General features: G+C 35.3%; 1 protein-coding gene across 6 annotated transcripts in view; it reads left to right on the plus strand.

The window, feature by feature from the left end:
• The window catches only part of TANC2 (tetratricopeptide repeat, ankyrin repeat and coiled-coil containing 2), a 362,078-nt gene that overhangs the window by 132,885 nt on the left and 206,662 nt on the right, over positions 1–22,531 (plus strand). For 3 of the 6 annotated variants that reach the window (XM_049636313.1, XM_049636314.1, XM_049636315.1), the window contains exon 4: positions 8,272–8,454. In XM_049636313.1, coding sequence (XP_049492270.1) covers positions 8,272–8,454 — 183 coding nt within the window. The remainder of the gene's footprint in view (positions 1–8,271; positions 8,455–22,531) is intronic. The other 3 variants (XM_049636316.1, XM_049636317.1, XM_049636318.1) reach the window with 1 other exon arrangement.

A 22,531-nucleotide genomic window follows, 5' to 3' on the forward strand; every position in this document is an offset into this window, starting at 1 on the left:
TACTGTTGATTTTGTGTACATTCTTTGGCCAGTACCACATACTCACTGGATTACTGTCACTTTACAGTTAGTCTTGAAATTAGGGACTGCAAGACTTCAGAGTTTGCTTTTCTCTACTCAAAATTGTTTTGTCTGTCTTTTTTATTTTTTAATTTTTACATATAAAGTTTAAAATCAGGGGTGCCTGGCTAGCTCAGGCTAGTAGAGCAGGTGACCGTTGATCTTGGGGTTGTGAGCTTGAGAATGTTTATTTATTTTTGAGACAGAGACAGAGACAGAGTGCAAGTGGAAGAGGGAAACACAGATTTGCAAGCAGGCTTGAGGCTCTGAGCTGTCAGCACAGAGCCTGATGCGGGGCTCGAACTCACAAACCGTGAGATCATGACCTGAGCTGAAATTGGACCCTTAACCAACTGAGCCACCCAGGCGCCCCTCTTTTTTAATTATTAAAATTTTTTATAATGTTTGTTTATTTTTGAGAGAGAGAGTACGGGTGGGGGAGGGGCAGAGAGAGGGAGACACAGAATCTGAAACAGACTTCAGGCTCTGAGCTGTCAGCACAGTGCCCGATATGCAGCTTGAACTCAGGAACAGCAAGATCATGACCTGAGCCAAAGTCAGATGCTCAACTGACTGAGCCACCCAGGCACCCCTAATTTCATGTTTCTAATGGTGCTATTTGGGTGGTATGGTTTTTAAAATGTTTATTTTCCAAGTTCTTGTTGCTAGTATGTACAAAGACACTTGATTTTTGTATATATTGACTCTTTAATCTTTGAGTTTGCCTAAACCCACTTGTTTTATTCTAGAAGCTTTTGGTGTCTGACTACATGATCCTGTACTAGTTATTATACTTCTTTATGCCTATTTCCTGCCTAATAATATGGATCTGTTGTGAAAATATTGCCAAGTTACAGAATGATAAAAGCCTTGAGTTAAAAGGATGTTTGGAGTAATTTAGGCAAACACCTATGTTCTTGAAATACGTACAAGCCCTTTGACTTTAAGGGCTAGTTTATTACCATGCTATGTTTTGTTTTGTTTTTATGTGTACTTTTTAAAAACAAACCTTTAAACTTCTTTTTTTTAAGTTTGTTTATTTAGTTTGAGAGAGAATGAGAATGGGAGGGGCAGAGAGAGAGGGAGAGAGAGAATCCCAAGCAGGCTCTGTGCTGTTAGCACAGAGCCTGACGCGGAGCTTGATCTCACAAACCATGAGATCAACCTGAGCCGAAATGAAGAGTCAGACACTTAATCAACTGAGCCACCCAAGTGCCCCTAAAAATAAACTTTTATTGAAATATAATATGTAAACTGAAAAATTCACAAATCGTGTGTATAGTTCAATGAAGTATCATGCTGGAGGTTTTTGATATGTATGTTTTATTTGTGGTTATTCATGTAACTTGAAAAATTAGAAGGCTGTTCTCTAGAATAAGTATTGGCCTAGGCTAAAGAATTTATTAACTTGAACTTTAATATCTAATAATCATCTGTATTAAATATAAGACTTAGTGATGATTGAAATTTTTATTAAGTTATAATTACTTCTAACATTTCCTTAGTATCCATATACTTGATATTCTAGTGCTTTTTTAGTTCAGCTTTTGAATATTTAATCACCAGGTGTCTAGCATAACTGAATTTTTTCTGTCAAATTAGCAGTTTATTTTATTCTGCCACAGTTCTATCACATTATTTCAGTAACTTTATTTGGTTGATTGAAGCAGGAAAAGTGGTAGGAAAAAGAAAGGTAGAAAATGAAGATGAGTATTTGGAATACTACCAGTAAATGTCACTGGTAAACAGGATTCCCAATTTCACTTCCTACCTGTTATAAAATTCATTCCTTTTGGGGCGCCTGGGTGGCTTGGTCAGTTAAGCGTCCGACTTCGGCTCAGGTCATGAGCTCACGGTCCGTGAGTTCGAGCCCTGCGTCGGGCTCTGTGCTGACAGCTCAGAGCCTGGAGCCTGCTTCCAATTCTGTGTCTCCCTCTCTCTCTGCTCCTCCCCTGTTCATGCTCTGTCTCTCTCTGTCTCAAAAATAAATAAACATTAAAAAAAATTTTTTTTTAAATTCATTCCTTTTGCTATGCAACTTTTCAGTTCCCGTTGAACTAGGGCTGAGTGGAATGTCAGTGAATAGGGATCTTAAATATGCTCCTTTGGTTTGACTTGGCCTCCTACACTCTTGTGATTTATCATGAGATGAGCAGCCTCACATATTCACTGCCTCTTCAATGACTAGGCCCAGTATTGAAGACCCATCAGAGTAGTTCTGAACCTGATAGCCCAACCTCAATCAGCTGACCCCCATTGAATCTGCAGATTCATGAGAAAAGTAAATGTTGTAGACTATTGAGATTTTAGGGTTGGTAGTTACCCAAGAAAAACTGACTAATACAGTCAAATTCTGTGAATGCTTACCAGTACTTTTCTTTACTTGAAACATATATTTTTAGTTTTTTCTCTATAGCTACAATGTGTTCAAGCACAATTTATAGGACAGAGAAGATGGAGGAAAATATTTTTAAGCAGAAAAGTAAACTAGGACATCCAGACCGGACTAATTGAAGTATTATTCCTTAAGGAGTATTATTAGATTCTAAAATTATCAGCCAAGTTTTAATATCGGAACATTTCAAGTGAAGAAGGATGCTTCATTAAATCAAATACATTCTTCTAGATATATTGCTTTCAAAAATATCTAATGATGATTTTTCTCAACAAAAGGATTCCTCAATTAGGGAATTACATTAATGGCATGACTCTTTGTAAACCTATAAAATACTGTAATTCCATATAAACGATTCTCAAGCTTACTCACGAACGCCCGAAGATTAAAAATCTATGAAAGAAAAAGACTTGAAAAATATGTTTAGGGGGTACGGTATCCATCAGACCACAGTTCCAGAGAGAGAAAAAAATTGTTGGAAGAGACGAATTAGTCAACATAGTAAAAGAAAAGACCCAGAGAGTAATGAGAATAAAAAAGTTAAATCTTGGTAAAATTTTCTAAGCTCCAAGGATAAGGAATAGACCCTATATTCCTACCAATATAAGTTTTGGGGAAAATAATAGTAATCTGGACTATAGTAATGGTAGGAGAAGTGGAAAGATCATAGCTGATTTAAAATCTGATGTTGATAATCTGCAGAACTTCTAATGCATTTGTTGTGAAGGGTGTGTTAGGAAGAAATTAACAATGGCTTCTGGTTTGAATAAATATGTGAATAAGTGGTAAATATATACATAAAATTATTTTATTGAGGTAAAACTCACCATTTAAAAACGTACAATTCCCTGGATTTTAATACATTTTACAGTGTCGTACAGCCATTATTACATTCATCACCCCAAAAGAAATCCTGTATGTATTAAGCAGTCACTCTCCATTCCTTCCTCCTTATAGTTCCTGGCAACCATACATAGCCTACTTTTTTTCCTCTAGATTTGCCTGTTCCGAACATTTCGTATAAATGGAATCTTACAGCATGTGACCTTTTGTGTCTGTTTTCTTTTTCACTAAAATGTAATGTTTTCAAGCTTTATCAGTATTGTAGCATGAATCAGGCCAGGCTTCTTTTTGTTGCTAAATAATATTTGATTATATAAATATACCACATTTTGTTTATCCATTCACCAGTTAATGACATTTTAGTTTCCACTTTTTGGCTTTTGTGAATAATGCTGCTATAAACATTCATGTTTATCTTTTTGCTTGAAAACTTGTTTTTACTGCTTTTAGGGTATATATACAGAAGTGAGATGACTGTGTTACTCTTTAACTTTTTGAGGAACAGCCAAACTCTTTCACCCAGCAGCTGTACCATCTTATATTCCCACCATCAATGTATTAAAATTCTAACTAATTTCTCTACATCCTCACCAACGCTTTTTTGTTGTCTAGTTCTTGTTTTTGTGTTTAATAGCTACTCTACTGGGTGTAAAGTGATACATGATTATGGCTTTGATTTACATTTCTTTTTTTTTTTAATTTTTTTAAATGTTTATTTTTAAGAGAGAGAGAGAGTCAGAACATGAACAGAGGAGGAGCAGAGAGACAGGGAGACACAGAATCCAAGCAGGCTCCAGGCTCCGAGCTGTCAGCCCAGAGCCCGATGTGGGGCTTGAACCCACAAACTGAAAGATCATGACCTGAGCTGAAGTCAGATGCTTAACTGCTTAATTGACTGAGCCACCCAAGTGCTCCTGATTTACATTTCTGTATTGATTTATGATGCTGACTTACTTTTCATGTGCTTATTGTCCATTTGTATATTCTCTTTGGAGAAATGTCTATTCAAGTCTTTTGCCTATTTTTAAAGGCTTTTTTTTTTTTTTGGCGGGGGGTGGGGGGATGGGGCAGGAGGGACAGAGACCAAGGAGAGAGAGAGAATCCTAAGTAGGCTCCACGCCCAGTGCAGAGTCAATATGGGGCTCGATCCCATGACCCTGAGATCATGACCTGAACCAAAACAGAGTCAAATGCTTAATTGACTGAGCCACCCAGGCGCCTCTTCTTTTGCCTATTTTTAAGTCGCATTGTCATTTTGTTATTCTTGTAGTTCTTTATTTAGTCTGGATTCTGGACCCTTTTCAGATACATGATTTGCACATATTTTCTGCCATTCCAGGTGTTGTCTTTTCACTCACTTGTTACAGTGTCTTTTGATGCACAAGCATTTTATCTTCCAGTTTACTAATTATCTTTTCATCTCTATCTAATTTGTTTTTCAGTCCATCTTTTTATTTTCATAATTTTCATTCTTAGCTGAAATTCTAAACTTTTGTTTTGTCCAAATCTTAAGCATACTACTCTCTCCTTTTATACATGCAACATGACACAGACTTTTAATACAGCATTTGGTCAGTATTTCTCAGTAGAAACTCTCAGCACTTTGACCCAGTAATTCTATATGCATCATCTATAGAAATACTGTATAAAGAGCTACATAAGTGACCATTAACAAGAGACTGGTTATTATAATGCATGATATACTGCAGTAGTTTTTTTAAATAGTTGGAATTGCATATAATGAAATTACAACTATAACACATTTGGGAACCTTGAAACACTTGATTTAATTTTACTTCTCAGTGTAGACCACATTGTCATCATTTCATGTAAGACCGTGCTTGTTTTTTTAAGTTTCCACTCTTTTACCCCAGGTTTGTACTTGTACAAATACAAAGTACAAATTGTATATATTTAAGGTATATAATATGGTATTTTAATAAGTGTATACATTGTGAAGTCATTACCACTATCATGATAATATCCATCACCTCACACAATTACTCTTCTTGTATGTATGTGAGAACACTTGAGATCTACTTACTTAGGAAATTTCAACTATACAGTGTATTATTATTAGCTATGGTCATCATGGTGTACATTAGATCTCCAGAACTTATCTAATAACTGAAAATTTGTACCCTTGACTGATATCTCTCTTTTTTCCCCATCCCCTTAGCCTAGGTAACCACCATTCTACTCTCTTTACTATGAGTTTGATTTTAGTTTTCAGATTCTGCACACAAGTGAAATTATGCAGTATTTGTCTTTCTGTGTCTGGCTTAGTTGACTTAGCGTAATGTTTTCCAGATTCATTCATATTGTTATAAGCAGCAGGATTTCCCTCTCTTTTAAGGATGAATAACATTCATGCATGTGCATGCGTGCATGCCTGTGTGTGCGTGCGTGCGTGTGTGTGTGTGTGTGTGTGTGTGTGTATAAAATCACATTTTCTTCATCCATCTGTTGACAGACATTGAGGTTTTTCCAAATGATGGCTACTGTGAATAATGCTGCAATGAGCATAGGAGTGCAAGTATCTCTTTGGGATGATAGTTTTATTACCTTTTGATATATACTTAGAAATAGGATTGCTAGATCATATGGTAGTTATGTTTTACATAATGGTTGTGCCAGTTTTACATTGCCACCAACAGTGTACAAGAGATGTCTTTTCTCCCTATCATTACCACTACTTGTTTTCTTTTGACTTTTTGATAATAGCTGTCCTGACAGGTGTAAGGTGATATCTCATAGCGGTTTTGATATTTAGTGATGTTGAACAACTTTTCATATACCTGTTGGTTATTACTTTGGAAAATGTTTATTTATGTGTTTTGCCCATTGTATAACTAGGTTGTTTGTTTTTTGCTATTGAGTATGAGTTTCTTACATACATACTTTGGCTATTAACCCCTAAGTATGTATGGTTTGCAAGTATTTTCTCCAATTCCATAGGGATTGATTTTTCATGTTTGTTGATGGTTTCATTTGCTCTGTAGAAGCTTTGTAGTTTGATGTAGTCTCACCTGTTTATTTTTGCTTTTGTTGCCTGTGTATTTGGTATGAAATCCAAAAAAATCATCACCAAGATCAATTTCAAGGAGTTGTTCTCCTATGTTTTCTTCTAGGAATTTTATGGTATCATTATCTTATGTTTCGATCTTTAACCCATTTTTTCAGTTGATTTTTGTATGCAGTGTAAGATAAGGATCCAATTTCATTCTTTTGCATGTGACTATTCAGTTTTCCTGGCCCTATTCATTGAAGAGACCATCATTTCCCCGTTACGTATTCTTGGTGCACTTGTCAAAGATTAGTTGACCATATATGCAAGGGTTTATTTCTAGGCTTTCTATTCTGTTCTCTTGGTCTGTGTGTCTGTTTTTATGCTAGCATCAAATTGTTTTGATTACTATCACCTTGTAATATACTATGAAATCAGGAAGTGTGATGCTTCTCACTTTGTTGTTCTTTCTCAGAAGTGCTATGCTAATTTAGGGTCCTTAGTGGTTTCATATAAATTTTAGAATTGCTCTTTTCTACTTCTATAAAAAAATGCTATTGGGATCTTGATAGGGATTGTATTGAACCTATGGATGGCTTTGGGTCATATGGACATTTTACTAATATTAATTCTTTCAGTCCATGAACTTGGGATAACTTTCCACTTACTCTTCTTCAGTTTCTTCCATCAATGTCTTACAGTTTTCATTGTGCTGATCCTTCACTTTCTTGGTTAAATTTATTTCAAACTATTTTAATCTTTTTGTTGTTAAGTATACTACTTTAAATTCTGTGCCCTATTGCCCCATATTGTGAGACTATTTCTTTTGAATGGTCTTTCTTATTTACTTTTTTCATATTGTTTTATCTTTTTGTTATTGTTAATTAAGGGCCAGATACTGTATATGAAAAACTGTGGGAGTAATTTGAGACCTATGACGATGTTTTCTCCCTCTAAGAAGATTTCTGTTAGTTTTTGGCAGGCATTAGCAATCCAAGATTGTCTTAATTTAATTTTGTGGTAGACATTTGGAGCTGAGCTTTTTTTCCTGTAAAAGGCCAATCTAGCTTTGGTTCTTACTTACTCTTAGAGCATAGCCCTTTGGGCTTCCAAACAAAAGTGTTGGAGTTTTACCAGCTTCCCCTCTGCATCTTGGTTTCCCCTGCATTCCAGTATTTGTCCTTCCAGCTCTTTAAACCTGTCAGTAGCTTCTTAGTCTCTCAGATGTCACTAAGTAAAAAGTAGCCCCTAATGCCAGGCTTCAGTCTTATTTTTGTAATCCTTCATCATACTATTAACTCTTCAGTGCCTTCAGGAAGATTTTAAAGCATATGTATAGTTCTGATTTTTCTTAAGGAAACATTGGTCTGAAGTATGTAATTTGCCATTACCAGAAGTCAACAGTATGTAAGTGGAAATGAACAGCCAATAACTTAATCTTTTTAAAATACTAAGGCAGATTCAAAAATCACCATATAACAATGTCAACCTTACCCACTTGTATTTTCACATACTTTTTTGGAGAAGGGGTAAGAAATAGAATTACAGTGTTCCTACTAGCTATTGCACATATTGGATCATCAAGGCGAATATCATCAGGTGAATATTTTCTTTCATGTGTCTTATCAGAAAGTTAACTGGAAAAAAAAAGTGCTACAATTGTAACACTTACTGAATTGTACCATCACTATTTTTCATGTGACTGTATCACTCATGAGACAGTGAAGCCCTTTACAAAGAGGAACGCTGTTTTTCCTGTGTTTTATCTCCTAGTGCTACACCTGGAGTTAAGTGTCCAGTAAGTATACAAGTGAATGTAGGTGTTGACAATACCTTATTTTGCTTTTCACAGTGAGAATCAATGTGGGTATATGCTGTTCTGAATCATCTTAAAAGATCAATTTTAATAGAGAAGAAAGAATCTTTTCTTATCAGCTCCTTTGTTCATCCTTTTCTGTCTCAACAGGTGGCATCTCCACAGAAAGCGACTGTGCTTTTGAGCCAGACTACGCCGTCCCACCACTTCCAGTGAGTGAAGGTATGCAGCACATTCGGATTATGGAGGGCATGTCTCGCTCTCTTCCATCCTCCCCCTTACTCACACATCAGTCTATCAGTGTTCGGCTCCAACCTGTGAAGAAGTTAACTGGTAAGGACTTTACCTAAATTTAGTATGTTTAACAGGACACTTTAGGTCATATCGGATATGTTTATGTGCATCTTTAGGTTTTTCCTTTTTGGCCTTCCTAATGTCACAGACTCTTGGAAATTGGAACTCCTACTGATTTTAATTTAGGGAATTAGAATAGTACTCAGTTTGACAGATTGATGTATTTATTTTCTAAGTGATCCATCTGTTGTGGACATATTTTTCTAGGCTTTCAGGAAACTTCTAGTTTTGCCAGAACACACTGTTGTTCTGATTTCATTTATCAGCTTGTTCATGTCAGATTAACAGATGGGGATATTGTAATTTTAGGATAATAAGAGCTTCATAGTTCAGCAAAGGTACCTCAGTCATGGTTTTTGTTTGAAATCCTAATCTGTATATTTCACGTCTATTTCTAAAAGTTTGATTTAGATATTTTCCTCTCCATTGTACATTCCTGCAACTTCTTAGGATATTTACCATGATTCATAACTTGTGGATTGCACTGACTTAAATATGGTCTCAAAATACATATTACCCATTCAGATCAAGCTATTAGGTGTGAAACTGTGTCCTTATTAAATGAAGTTTTGTCCTTTTAAGCTTTTTCAGAGAAGAAATTTTACTCTGTTGGACGATACTTACATGTGAAAATATGCAAGCCTGGGTCATTTTCTTAAGTTTAACATTATCAGTATATATCTTGTGTTAGTAAGTTGATGGGTTATGAGTGATTAGAGGCAAGAAATTAAGTCATTCCCAATAGATACATTAACTACTTCTTACGTGTCTGGCATTAAGTTAGACAGTGGGGAGGTTTGATTATCATATGACAATTCAAAAGAAAACAGGAACAAAGAGGGGAAAATGGAATCTTGGGACTTACATCTATTTTGAATGAAAATTTTATAATGTTTATAATTTTCATGAAAATAATAGTATTTTTTATTCTTTAGTTCCACAAAGCATAAGTCATGCCTTTTATATTGTTTACTGTTTTTTTAGGCTTCTTCAAATAACTGAATCAAAGTCTACTTTGATTAGATAACAATCTGTAAAATAGTTTAGTAACATTTTACTGAAATACTTATTCCCTTCTGATATGTAAAAATAGGATAGATTTTAGGTGCATGGGCCTTAATAAAATTTCTTTGCTTAGAAATTGCCCCTTTTTCTTGCAGTTTAAGGTGTTACTGATAACTGAAAATACAAATAACCATATATGAGATGGCTATCAAGTGATGTGCTTCATTTACTACACATGAGAAGAGATAGCAAAAGAAATTCCGTTTCCTAACAGAAGTGAACTGAATTGCCTGATGTTTCGGAGATAACACTTTCCTATCCCATTTTCCTGTCCCAATTTAAACTTCAACTTAAATAAGCAAACTTTATTAAAAGATAAATACATTTAATAACAAAGTCAATTACATGCCTGATATCAGAGGTGAGACAGGGAAGCAGTGACAAGAATCATACTTGGTTAATTACACGTATGACCTATTCAGTTTTAATTTTTTAATGTTTGAAGTATTTGAATACTCTCAAATAGTTTTATTTTTCTGAAGAGTTTGTCAAAGGCCTAAGAATTTAAAGGTTGAGAATGCATTTTAAAACTTCTGAATGAAAGAAATCTGTCTCCTGAAAGAGGGTGCCATGAAAATTTTTCTGTGGCCAATTTTCTACCAAGTAAAGCAGATGATAAGTTTCTGGTTTAACCTGGAATGAAATTACTTTGAAATTTAAATTTAAAACCTTGGTCAGTAGATTATTTATGAGCTATCATTCCTTTCCTAATTATATTTTGTTATGAGTAACTAAAAAGAAAGTTGAATAGAGAACGACTTGCTGACCATAAGTAAATGGCCTCCAGAGAATGGTTTTTAACAAAATGCATTAATTCGATCCACTTAATGATTTATCCATTATATTCCTTGTATTCATATTACCAACCCAACTGAGTAAGTGGGGCCAGAATAGTCATCTTATTCTGTTTTCTTTTTGATTTTCCAATATTTGTTACCCTGTCTTTGCTATAGTCAAAGTAGTTTGCATATTATTTTTCTGTGCTTTTCACCTAATCATTCAGCAAATATTTGTTTAGGACTCATAAAATGCCAAGCACTACTCGATACAGTGGTGAGAAATGCCAAGCACTACTCGATACAGTGGTGAAAAATTATAGATAGTGACAAGTAATAAGAGGGTCATAAAATGGGATAGAGGGAGACTGGAGTGGGGGTAGGGTTTCTTTCTGTGGAGTGGTCAAGGAGAGTCAGAAGAAGAGCTATTTGAAGAGAGGTGTGGATAACAAAACGAAGCTGCTCATGGGAAGGTCTGGGGTCAGAGCCTTCTGGGCAGAGGGGACAGCCAGAACAAAAGTCCTAAAGCAGAAAGCAGCATTGGTATGTTCAAAGAATGGGAAGAAGGCAAGAATGGTTTCAGAATAAGTCAGAGGGGACAGTGGTAGAAGATAGTTGAAGAGGTAGGCAGAAACCAGAGTCTTTAGGTCATGGTAAGGAAACCAACTTTTGAGAAGAGCTGGAATGAGAAGTAATGTGATCTGATTTACCTTTTAATCAGATATTGTTGGCAAATGCGTAAAGAGTGGTGTATGAGGGACTAGAGTATGCCATGTTCACTAACCTTGTGTGTGTTTTCCTGATCTTTAAATAGATCTTTCACTTCTAATAAGTTAATACAGTAGTGAAAAGAATCTTTGTTTTATCTTGTAAGATATAATGAAGGAATAACTAACCTTTTCCTATCATTTTTATCATAGAACCTTTGTACTCCTAATGTATTTAGCTTAGTCCTTCACTCAGGTGTACATTAGAACCCATTTGGTATATCAATTAAGACTTTTTTTATTCCAAGCAACAGAAGATAACCTAAGGTTGGGAAAGCCTCAAGGTTCATTTGACTTAGTTGTATATGGCTGTGCACTGAGGAGGCATGGAGGGGAGTGTGCAGAGACAGTGTTGGTCCCCGTTACTGTGCCGATGGAAGTGCTCCAGTTCTCCAGATTCTTACCCGGGGCGCTTTCCAAGATGTTTGTGTTCATAATATCTTAACGCCCCTCAAGCATACTTCTTAAAATGTAAATATTTAGGAGTGCCAGTAAATAGTTCATTCATTCAACACTTGCCTAATTCATACTGTTTGCCTATTATGTACACTGTAAGTCTAGTAAAAGTTAAATTTTGAGTATTCACATTATTGGTAGGGTAATAAATCATTGCAACCTTTTTGTAGGGCAGTTTGATAGTATGTATCAGAATTGTAACGCACATAATCCTTGACACAGCAGTTTTATTGCAGAGTGTTTATTTGACAAATAAACTTGAACAAGTTTGAAACATGTATGTATGTGCATATGTGTACATGTATATAGTAAAAAAATTAAAATGTTACTATTTATCATTAATAGTAATCCATTTGTGTGACACACACACATACATGCATACACACAAACATACACACATGCATACATTTTATGGTGGTGTGGAGATACATTGACTGTAACCCAAAAGTGGTAGAGGGATGACATAAATTTTGTTGCGTACCTTTCTGTAATGTTTGTATTTTTTTTATCACATGTAAAATCTAAAATTTCATGAGGCAGTATAACAAAATGGGCGCTGGCTGCCATTTCTTAACTGTAACCTTGTGCAAGTTTGCTAAAAGTCTCTGTACTTCAGTCTCTGTACTTATTTCTAAAATAGGAATACTAATTGTATCTGCCTCATAGGACTATTAAAAGAATTGGATAAGTTAGTACACATAAAGCTCATGAGACAGTACCTGACAAAGAAGAAGTAGTCAATAAATGTTAGCCACATTTATTATAATTCTAAAGGAGATTTGGATGACTTTCTGTTGGTTATGTTAAATATGAGTTCTGAGCCTTTGGAAGGTGATCTGGAAGTAATTTCTTTAATTACCTTAAGTAAGCCCTTTACTTTTCTGAGGAGTGACCTTCAAATACTGATATCAAGTGGGTTGTCACATAGTCTTTTGGAAAATCTTTTTGGACTGATTTTAAAAGAATTCACTGTATAGATTGGAATGACGGTGTGGTAGTCCTATTTAGATGGTAAATAAGTCAAAATAACCCATCTGATTGTGCAGCAGCCTTGTTACTTTGGATGCTAGCTATGGCCAAAATATTATTTTCATCATGGATATAAAGGTATCATTGACTTGTTTATAAAGACATCCTGGGAAAAAGATTTAAAGCTATTTTGACATTAAAAAGAGCTTATATTTAATAACAGTTTACATACCCTGATATATTTTAGTGTACTTACGACACATTTTTCACATGATACTTATCTTGCAATTTTTGGAAGCACTGGAACTCAAGATGTACTTTAGTGAATTTTATTATTAGAAAAAAATACAGGGTTCCTGTGAAGATTGAATAAGATTGCTTAAACTTACAATTTAATACATAATAAATGTTAAATAAGTGTTACTTCTCATTTATAATCTTGGATAAAATGGAAACATAGTCTCGAGAAAATTATTGAAAAGCCAATTTGAAAGTATACAGAGCATAGAGATTACATTGGTCTTCATAGTCTGATTTATTGAAATGTATTCACGATTCTGTAGCATGAATAAATCTCTTATAACTTTAGGAAAAAATATTAGAATTCAAGATATATTGTAGTGATTTTATTAGATTAAAAATATAGTAGGTTTATATGGTAATCTAGGCTCTGTAATTGCTAATGTTAATATTTCTATTTTACTTTCCATATGGATAAAATAATCTTACCCAGTATCTCACTGTATGGTCCCTAGACCACTTGCATTAGAAATACTGGGAATACTTCTTTGAAATATGCATACCTGGGTATCCAGGTTTACCTAATCAACTTCACTTCACAGATTCTGTCTCATTAAATCTCGAGCCCCAGAATCAATCAATCTCTCTCTCTCTCTCTCTCTCTCTCTTTTTAAGGTTAAACAAGAAAATGTATATGAAGACTTTTAAGCTCTTTGGAATGATAGTACTAATTAAACTAGGTCCCGACCTCATTACTGTTTCTAATGCATTACTGTTTCTAATTCAGATTCTCTAGTTTTATGGGTTAAATATCAAGCTATTGTAAATTCTAGGGTTTACTCAGTGCAGGAGTACAGAAGAGGGGGCCCTTACTTCCACTGCTGTATTCCTCTTGTCTTCCAGACCAAAAGTAGGGAATGTCAAGGGGATGTTATTTAATTCAGTTTAGGTAAGTTCAGTTATCATCAGTCAGTATTGTTAAAACCAGAGCTGGACAGTAGTTAATGTGGTAAAAGATTTTATTCAGGAACTATTGCAATGGAGAAAAGAGACCGTAGTGTAGAACTGGGCTCAATTCTTTTTTTTTTTTTTTTTTAAAAGAAGAGAATTTTTTTTTCTAAGTAGTTTTTTTTTTTTTTTATTTTTTAATATATGAAATTTACTGTCAAATTGGTTTCCATACAACACCCAGTGCTCATCCCAAAAGGTGCCCTCCTCAATACCCATCACCCACCCTGCCCTCCCTCCCACCCCGCCCTCCCTCCCACCCCCCATCAACCCTCAGTTTGATCTCAGTTTTTAACAGTCTCTTATGCTTTGGCTCTCTCCCACTCTAACCTCTTTTTTTTTTTTTTTTTTCCTTCCCCTCCCCCATGGGTTTCTGTTGTTTCTCAGGATCCACATAAGAGTGAAACCATATGGTATCTGTCTTTCTCTGTATGGCTTATTTCACTTAGCATCACACTCTCCAGTTCCATCCATGTTGCTACAAAAGGCCATATTTCATTTTTTCTCATTGCCACGTAGTATTCCATTCCATCAACTGATGAATGGATAAAGAAATTGTGGTTTATATACACAATGGAATACTACGTGGCAATGAGAACTGGGCTCAATTCTAAATACAGTAAAGAAAGCTAAGGATTTATAGCCAAGGATAAAGGTGGATAGTATAGATAGAAAATTACTAAAAGGAGACATCAAGGGTAAAGGGATTCTTGCTAAAACCGGGTTAATAGGAAGGACTCTTGCTGGATGGGCCAGGGTGATCATATGTCGAGGGTGGAGGGATTCATACTAAGTGGACTAACCAGGATCCTTGGTGCTACTGAACTAGACTGCAGGCTTAAGGATAAGGCCCAAGGAGGAGACGCAGCGGAAGGGGGCTCAGAGGAGACTGACAAAGGCTAGTTAAGGAGAAAGTCTTTGTCAGTATGTATATTTTGAGCATCTGAAAAATCAACATGTATGATCAAATAAAGAATTCTTTCGAAATATTTACACACACTAGATTTGCAGTGTAATTAAACCGTTTTTTAGGTTTTATAAGAACTTAAGAATTTGTATATAAGAAAATAACTGTATTCTAATTACTTTCATAATTGAATGGAAGTCACTCATACAGAGTGGCGCTATTGTTTATAGTGTGGTAGTATTTATTTATAGTAAGATTATTTATAGCAGCTGTAGTATTGCCATATATATATATATATATTTCATTGAAATATAGTTGTTCTGTCTCCATACCTCTACTCAACCACTACCAGGGAAAGTTTGCAAAAATGCCACAATGTTCCTTAATGGAGAAGGGTCGAAATAACAAATTATTTACATTTTTTCTTATGAAATGGTTCTGTTTCTGTCAGGTTAGATGATGTGTATATGGAGACTTTCTCACACACAAAAAAATTAACCTTATTAAAGCAACTGAATTTGACACTTGGAAGAGCAGTTTATTAGTATGTTTGGCTTCAAGTAACAAAATGCACAAGCAGTGGTGATTTTGTGCGATTGAAACAAGTGTAAAGAGCCCAGAGGTCCACCTTTCGAGCCTCCTCATCCATTCCTCAAGTGTAAGAACCACAAATATAATGGAAGTAAATGGGCTTTGCTCTTAAACTAAGTTGAATCTCAGCATTACCTCTTTCTGGTTGTGTTATGTGTTATGTTATGTGTAACTAACATATGAAGTATGTTAGTTAATTTATGCTGTCTTTGGTTTCCTTCACACACGTACCTTCACACAGTTGCTGTTAAAATTTAAGTGCAATACCTATACACTTTTTTGGATTGTACTTTTTTTCTAAGTTTATGCACCTTCTCCATCACACACACATTCACACACGAAAGAAAGGAAAAAAAAAGAGGGAGATCAAATTTGTGACTATAATACTATCGTAAAATCTTCACCTATGTGAAATCTCATGGACAGTGTTTCTCATTGTGTGGCCCCTAGACTGCTTGTATTAGAAATACTGGGAGTGGGGCACCTGAGTGGGTAGCTCAGTCAGTTGAGCATCTGACTTTTGGCTTTGGCTCAGGTCATGATCTCATGGTTTCGGGAGTTGGAACCCAGCGTTGGGCTCTGTGCTCACAGCACAGAGCATGCTTGGGATTCTCTCCCTCTCTCTCTCTACCCCTCCCCAACTTTTCTGTCTGTGTCTCTCTCAAAATAAATAAACTTTAAGAGAGAGAGAGAGAGAGGAAGAAAGAACGAAAGAAGGAAGGAAGGAAGGAAAGAAAGAAAGAAAGATAAGTAAATAAATAAATAAATACCAGGAGTGCTTCTTTGAAAAATGCAAATTCCTGAGTATCCAAATTTACCCAATCAATCTCACTTCACAGATTGTCTCATTAAATCTGGAGCCCAAGAAACTCTATTTTTAGCAATCTATTTTGCTCACTGAAGTTTGAGAACCACTACTCTGAGGAGTTACTTTAGATACTTGTTTTATTCTAGTACTAAGAGTTTATCCCTTCAGATCACTAAAAAAAAAAAAAAAAAAAAAAAAAAAAAACATTTTGGAAGAACATCTTTTTAAAATGCGTAAGTTACTTATATACTGAATTTAATCTGACCTTTTCTTTATGACTTAGAGTTGTTATTATGAACATGAAAATGAACTAGTCTATAATATATCTTTGGTAACCTAATGAAGATGTAGCAGTTTGCTTCTACACCATGTGTCCAAACCATCATAGTTTTTCTGTTCTCTCCTTTAATCACAGACTTTCTTGTCAGTTTTCTCTTCTCTGATTTTACCTATTACAGTTCTTCATCCCCTTATAGTTTGAACTTAATGATGTGGACTTAGAAATCCTATCTCTAAACCTGTTGACCTGATTGTGGAATTTACGAAGATGTTCTTTTTATGTGTTATTTTGGTGAGATTCTACAGAGTTAAGGGAGTTTCTGGACCCACATACTGACATTTTAGGGTCTAACTTGATTTAGCCAAGTCTGTGCAAGGTTGTAAGAAACCATGATGATACTTTTCAACAGAGCTGTGCTTTTTCGGTACCGTATTAAAAGAAGTCTTTCTTTATAAACTTTGCTCAGTTTCCCATTTACTTATCTTTCTCGAAATGATCATTACCTCCTACGATGTATTTTTTTTTTCATTTGAGGACTAATATTTTCTAGAGGAAAATAGAGTCTTCCTAGGAAAATTATAGCATATGCTACAAATGAGGATAATTCCCAGGAAGATCTTTCTATAATTTTCCTGAGAAATGGTTATTAGTAGGCCTCATCTGTGTAAAAAATTCCTAGTATGTGTTCTTTTCTTTGATGTACAATTTAATTGGTAAGCTAATGAGCTGGCCCACTAGTTTCTTTTTCTATCTTAATAGTTATTTTGTTAGGGTCTCAATCATAGAAAACAGAGTTGTCCCAGCTAGTCTAAACAGAAAGATGTTTAGTGAAGGGTTATGATAGCTTTCAGAATCTCCAGGAGAGCCTGAAGAATGCAACCAGGAACTCGTACCTCCCTATAATCCTAAAGGAACACCACTGCCTCTATCACAATAGCCCCAAAGGAACCAGATGTCTTGACCTTAGTGTTTGCCAGAAAATGCAAACTTTTATTTATGGCATTCTCTTACTTTGTCACTGAAGGCATGGGAGGATAGGCACATCCTGCTGGTAAAAACTTAGGTTATACATCTGTACCTTAACTCAAGGCAATTTGAGAAATGTAGATTTTTGGCTTTCCAGCCATAGTAGTATAGGAACACAAATTGGAACAGGTTGAATAAACCAGCTTATAGTGTTTGCCATAGTGGTCTTCACATTGTGCTTGAGCTTAATAGTTTCATACTTTCTACTCTTTTAATGAATGACACATCCAGTCAGAGTTAGATTCAGGAAAAAAGTCCCCATTTAGTGAGTATTCGTAAGCTGTGTGAATACATCAGTGATGCCTTAGTGCATTTAAACGGCAAGTCTTTCAATATTTCTTATAGGTCTTTTCAGTAATGTGAGTGGTGTTAACTAATAACTGATAATTTATTCTTTTATATTATTCTTTATGTACTTCTCACTGCTACTCTGGTGCTTGGGGCTTAACAATTGGTCTCTAGGGTGATGGGTATTAAGGCGCTTGGAATGAGCACTGAGTGTTATATGTTAGGTGATGAATCACAGAATTCTTCTCCTGAAACTAATATTACACTGTACATTAACTAACTTGAATTTAAATAAAAACTTGAAAGCACACAAAAAAATTGATCTCTATTGGTGATCTGAAGTATTTCATAGTTTAACAGTTGATGCAATTTTACCAATCTAATTAGCACAAATATAGTTTTGTAGATGATTTTACTTTATAATTAAAGTAACTTTTAAACTGTTTGTCACAGTACAGATTCTTTTTAGTGATTATATTATAATGATTTATTATTAGGATGGTAGTAATATAAGTGCTGAAGTGAATTTCTTTAAAAGTAACCCTTTTGAAGTCATCCCAAAGGTGATGTTAACATTTTTCTACTTCTACATTTGCCTTCGTTCATGAACTATAGGTCCAAACATTTTATTTTTTTCTATTAAATATTTAATAATATTTTTATATTGACACTTTAATTCTTTAAAAAAAATTTTTAATGTTTATTTATTTTGGAGAGAGAGAAAGAGAGAGAGAGAGCGAGGGAGCAGGAGAGCATAGAGAGATAGGGAGAACCAGAATCTGAAGCAGATTCCAGCTCTGAGCTGTCAGCACAGAGCCTGACATGGGGCTTGAACACACAAACCACAAGATCATGACCTGAGCTGAAGTACAGTGCTTAACCAGCTGAGCCACTCAGGCACCCCAATACTTTAATTCTCTTGATACCAATATACCATATAAAATTTTTGGCAATTCATATTATTTTTGATGTGTTTAATTATCAGAATGTTCTAATTATTATAGTTGATTTTTTTTCGGTGTTGTTACAGTTGACACACAATGTCACATTAGTTTGAAGTATACAGCATAGTAACTTGACAAGTCTATATGTTATGCTGTGGTCACAAGTGTAGTAGCTACCCTCTGTCACCATACAACATTATTACAGTACCATTGACTACATTCCCTGTGCTGTATCTTTTATCCCTATGACTTATTCATTCCATAACTGGAAGCCTGTATCTCCCACTCCCCTTCACCCACTGTTACCCACACTTCTACTCCTCCCCTTTGGCAGCCATCAGTTTGTTTTCCGTATTTATGGGTCCACTTCTGCTTTTTGTTTGTTTATTCATTTTTTTTGTGTTTTAGATTCTACAGATCAATGAAATCCTATGATATTTGTCTTTTTCTGACTTATTTCACTTAGCATAATACTCTCTAGGTCCATCCATGTTGTTGTAAATGACAAGATCTTATTTTTTTGAGAATAACAACTCAAGCAACACTTGAGTTGCTTCGGTTTCTCGGCCATTGTAAATGATGCTGCAGTGAACATAGGGGTACATATATCTTTTTAAATTAGTGTTTTCATTTCGTTTGGGTAAATACCCAATAGTGGAATTACTGGATCATGTGATATTTCTATTTAGTTATTAGAGTTGAAATAAAATATGGTTTATATCTTTAGAAAGATATATCATACATATCATTGATACATCATACATATAATTGATTTATTTTTAGTTTTTTCCAGTGTGCATTTATGTATATTGTATGTATGCTTGAATGCTATTATTAGAAAACAAACTGAAAGTAATTTTATTAATCATTAACTCAAGGAGTTAGAAGACAAGTAAATATAAAAGAAATAATAGGGGTGCCTGGGTGGTTCAGTCAGTTAAGCGTCCAGCTCTTGATTTCAACTCTGGTCGTGATCTCACGGTGGTGACATCAAACCCCACATCCAGCTCTGTGCTGGGTGTGGAGCCTGCTTAAGAGTCTCCCTCCCTCTCCCAATGCCCCTCTCTGCCTGTATGCACACATGCACTTCCTCTCTCTCTTTCTCTCAAAAACAAAAACAAAATTAAAGGCAGAAATGAGTAAAAACAAAAAAAAATTATAGTGAAGACACAAACAAGTTTATTGGAAAGACTAAGAGAATAGAAACATGTTAGAAAGGAATGATCAAAGTAAAAAAGAGAGGAGAGAGGAGAGATAAGTAATATGTATAACACACACATAAAATAAATGATGGGGCACCTGGGTGGCTTAGTTGGTTAAGCATCCAACTTTTTAAGTTTTTATGTTTATTTTTGAGAGAGCATGGGGAGGGGCAGAGAAAGAGGGGGTTGGAGGATCTGATGTGGGTGCAGTGCTGACAGCAGACAGCCCAATGCAGGGCTCAAACTCACGAACCATGAGATCATGACATGAGCCAAAGTCCGATGCTTAACCGACTGCGCCACCCTGGTGCCCCGCAGCGTCCGACTCTTGATTTCAAGTCATGATCTCACAGTTTGTGGGTTTGAGCCCCCAGTCGGGCTCGACACAATGAACACGGAACCTGCTTGGAATTCTCTCTCTCCCGCTCCTCCCACTCCACTTTCTCTCTCTCTCTTTCTCAAAAATAAATAAATAAACTTAAAAAAAATGAAACGAAATAGTCACTGATAATGTTTTCTTATTATAAGAGATTATAGTATTGAGCTTTATGGCAAAACAACTTAAAAAAAACTAGAGGAAATGAGGTTGCCTGGCTGGCTCATTCAGTAGAACATTTGACTCTCGATCCTCAGGGTTGTGAGTTCTAGCCTCACACTGGTCACAGAGATTACTTTAAAAAAATAATAATTAAAAGCACACCTTAAAAAAAAACAACCAGAGGATGTGGAAGAAAACAAACTGTAAAATTGACTCAAACAAACATAAAAATATGACTAGCCCCGTTACCATAGAAATCAAAGATCCCTAAGAGTCAGCAGGCACAGATGATTTTGCAGGCAAGTTTTGCTAAACGTTTAAGTAATGATAATAGTAATAATAGATAATGTTTATTTAGCTCTTTCTATGTTCCAGACAATATTAAGCACTTTACACGTGTGAGCAAATTTAGTTTTCAGAGAAATTTAAGTGGATAGTCAACAGCTTCTGTTGTGAAAACTTTCAAGGAGGACAAGCTTTCTGCTTTGTTGCATTCCTATTCCTTTGTTGAAGAGTTTTAACTGTCAATATTCTAATTTACGTGGGTGGAAATCTGCCCTTCTTTTGTTCCCACCCATTACTCCTAGTGCTGCCTTTTAGCTGTATGACATAAATGAACCTCTCTTTCCCATGGCAGTCCTTTATATCCCAGAAAACTACCATCAGATCTCCTTTTCTCTCGCTTAAGGAACTTCATTTAAGACCTTTCCAATATCAAGATGGGCCTACCTCTGTGTTATTTCCTTTTTTTCTATCAAAATAGACATGACGTTATTTTGGAATTACTTTTCCTTCTGACCCCTTATTGAGTCTTAGTGTTTTTCCCTTTTTAAAAATTTTATATCAACTAGTTCATATCTGTATTTTGCCACTGTCTAGTGCTGTAGTCCTCCTAATTTTCTGTATGATTTTGCAAAGACTGCTAGTAGTAATTTCATGTTCCTATTCTTGTGTTCTTTTAGAAACCAAATGTCAGTTGTGTGGGCCTGTGTTTTGAATGTTTTTTAACTCATAACTTAGATTTCATTAATTCTTAGCAATATTTTTTCTACCTTTTTTAGTTTAAATATATTTTCATTTATGGAGAAGATTAAAGGAAATTAAGGGTTGAGTAATTGTTCTATGTCTCTTGGTTGGAGGCTGGATGTTGTTAAGCATGGCAAACTTTGTGGAGTCCATTATACTTGCGTTCAAGCCCTGACTCTGCCACTTACTAGCTGTATGACTTGATCAAGTCACTTACCTACTCTGAGCATGTTTGCTTATCTGTATTACTATTATCATTTTTATTATTTCTGCCTCACAGAGTATTGTATGGATTGGAGAAGATATTATGTATGTCAAGAACATAGAGTTTAGGTCATAGCAGCTGATTCATAAGTGGAAGCTTATAACAAAATCATTTGTTATCTTTCTTATGCGCTGGATCTGGCTTTCCCTTGTCCATCTTTTTATTCTAAAAATATCCCAACAATCCTTTGTACTGTCTTAGAAACAGCTCTTCTCAGCTTGGGTTCTATTCTTCCTTGACAATATAATTGAAGGGTTTTCCACTCTTCATCTTTGATTATGTCCTCTCTCTGTGTATTTCTTTTTTGGACACAGATCTGTCTTTATCAGAAAATTCCTGCTATGGCCATGTTTCTTTCTTTATATTTTACATACATTTGTGAATATATAAATTACTTATTAATTTTTAGCCTATACTCTCAATCTGTATTCCCTCTTAGAATTACTCATCAGTGGCTCATAGCTTCTGTTCTATTCTCTGCTTTTTTTTTTTTTTTTTCTAAGAAATCTGCTTCCCTAAACTGTGAAGTGTAGAGTTGATCAGTATTCCTGTTAGAGTGGTGGCCCACTAAACCAGGGACACCTAGGATCTGGGGTGGAGAAGGCAATTTAGTAAGATGCAGTCTGGTAGCAATCACTAAGTGGAGGCCTAAACAGACCCTAAATATTAGGATGATCAGCTATAGGTAATTGTGTGTCACAGGAAGGAGGTGGAACCTATCAATCCAAGGAAAGGGAATCTAGGAGCAGATGACAGGCAAAGTTCTAAGAGGGCAGGTGGTCAACATCAAGAAAGATGTTTAACAAGGACAACACATCATAAAGTAATTTTTGGCAGATATTTATGGAATGAAGATTTAGATAAATCTGTAATGTGGCAGAATTAAGGCTCAGAATTCTA

This window comes from Panthera uncia, chromosome E1, assembly GCF_023721935.1.
Source record: "Panthera uncia isolate 11264 chromosome E1, Puncia_PCG_1.0, whole genome shotgun sequence".
In the NCBI taxonomy this organism is placed as follows: Eukaryota; Metazoa; Chordata; class Mammalia; order Carnivora; family Felidae; genus Panthera; species Panthera uncia.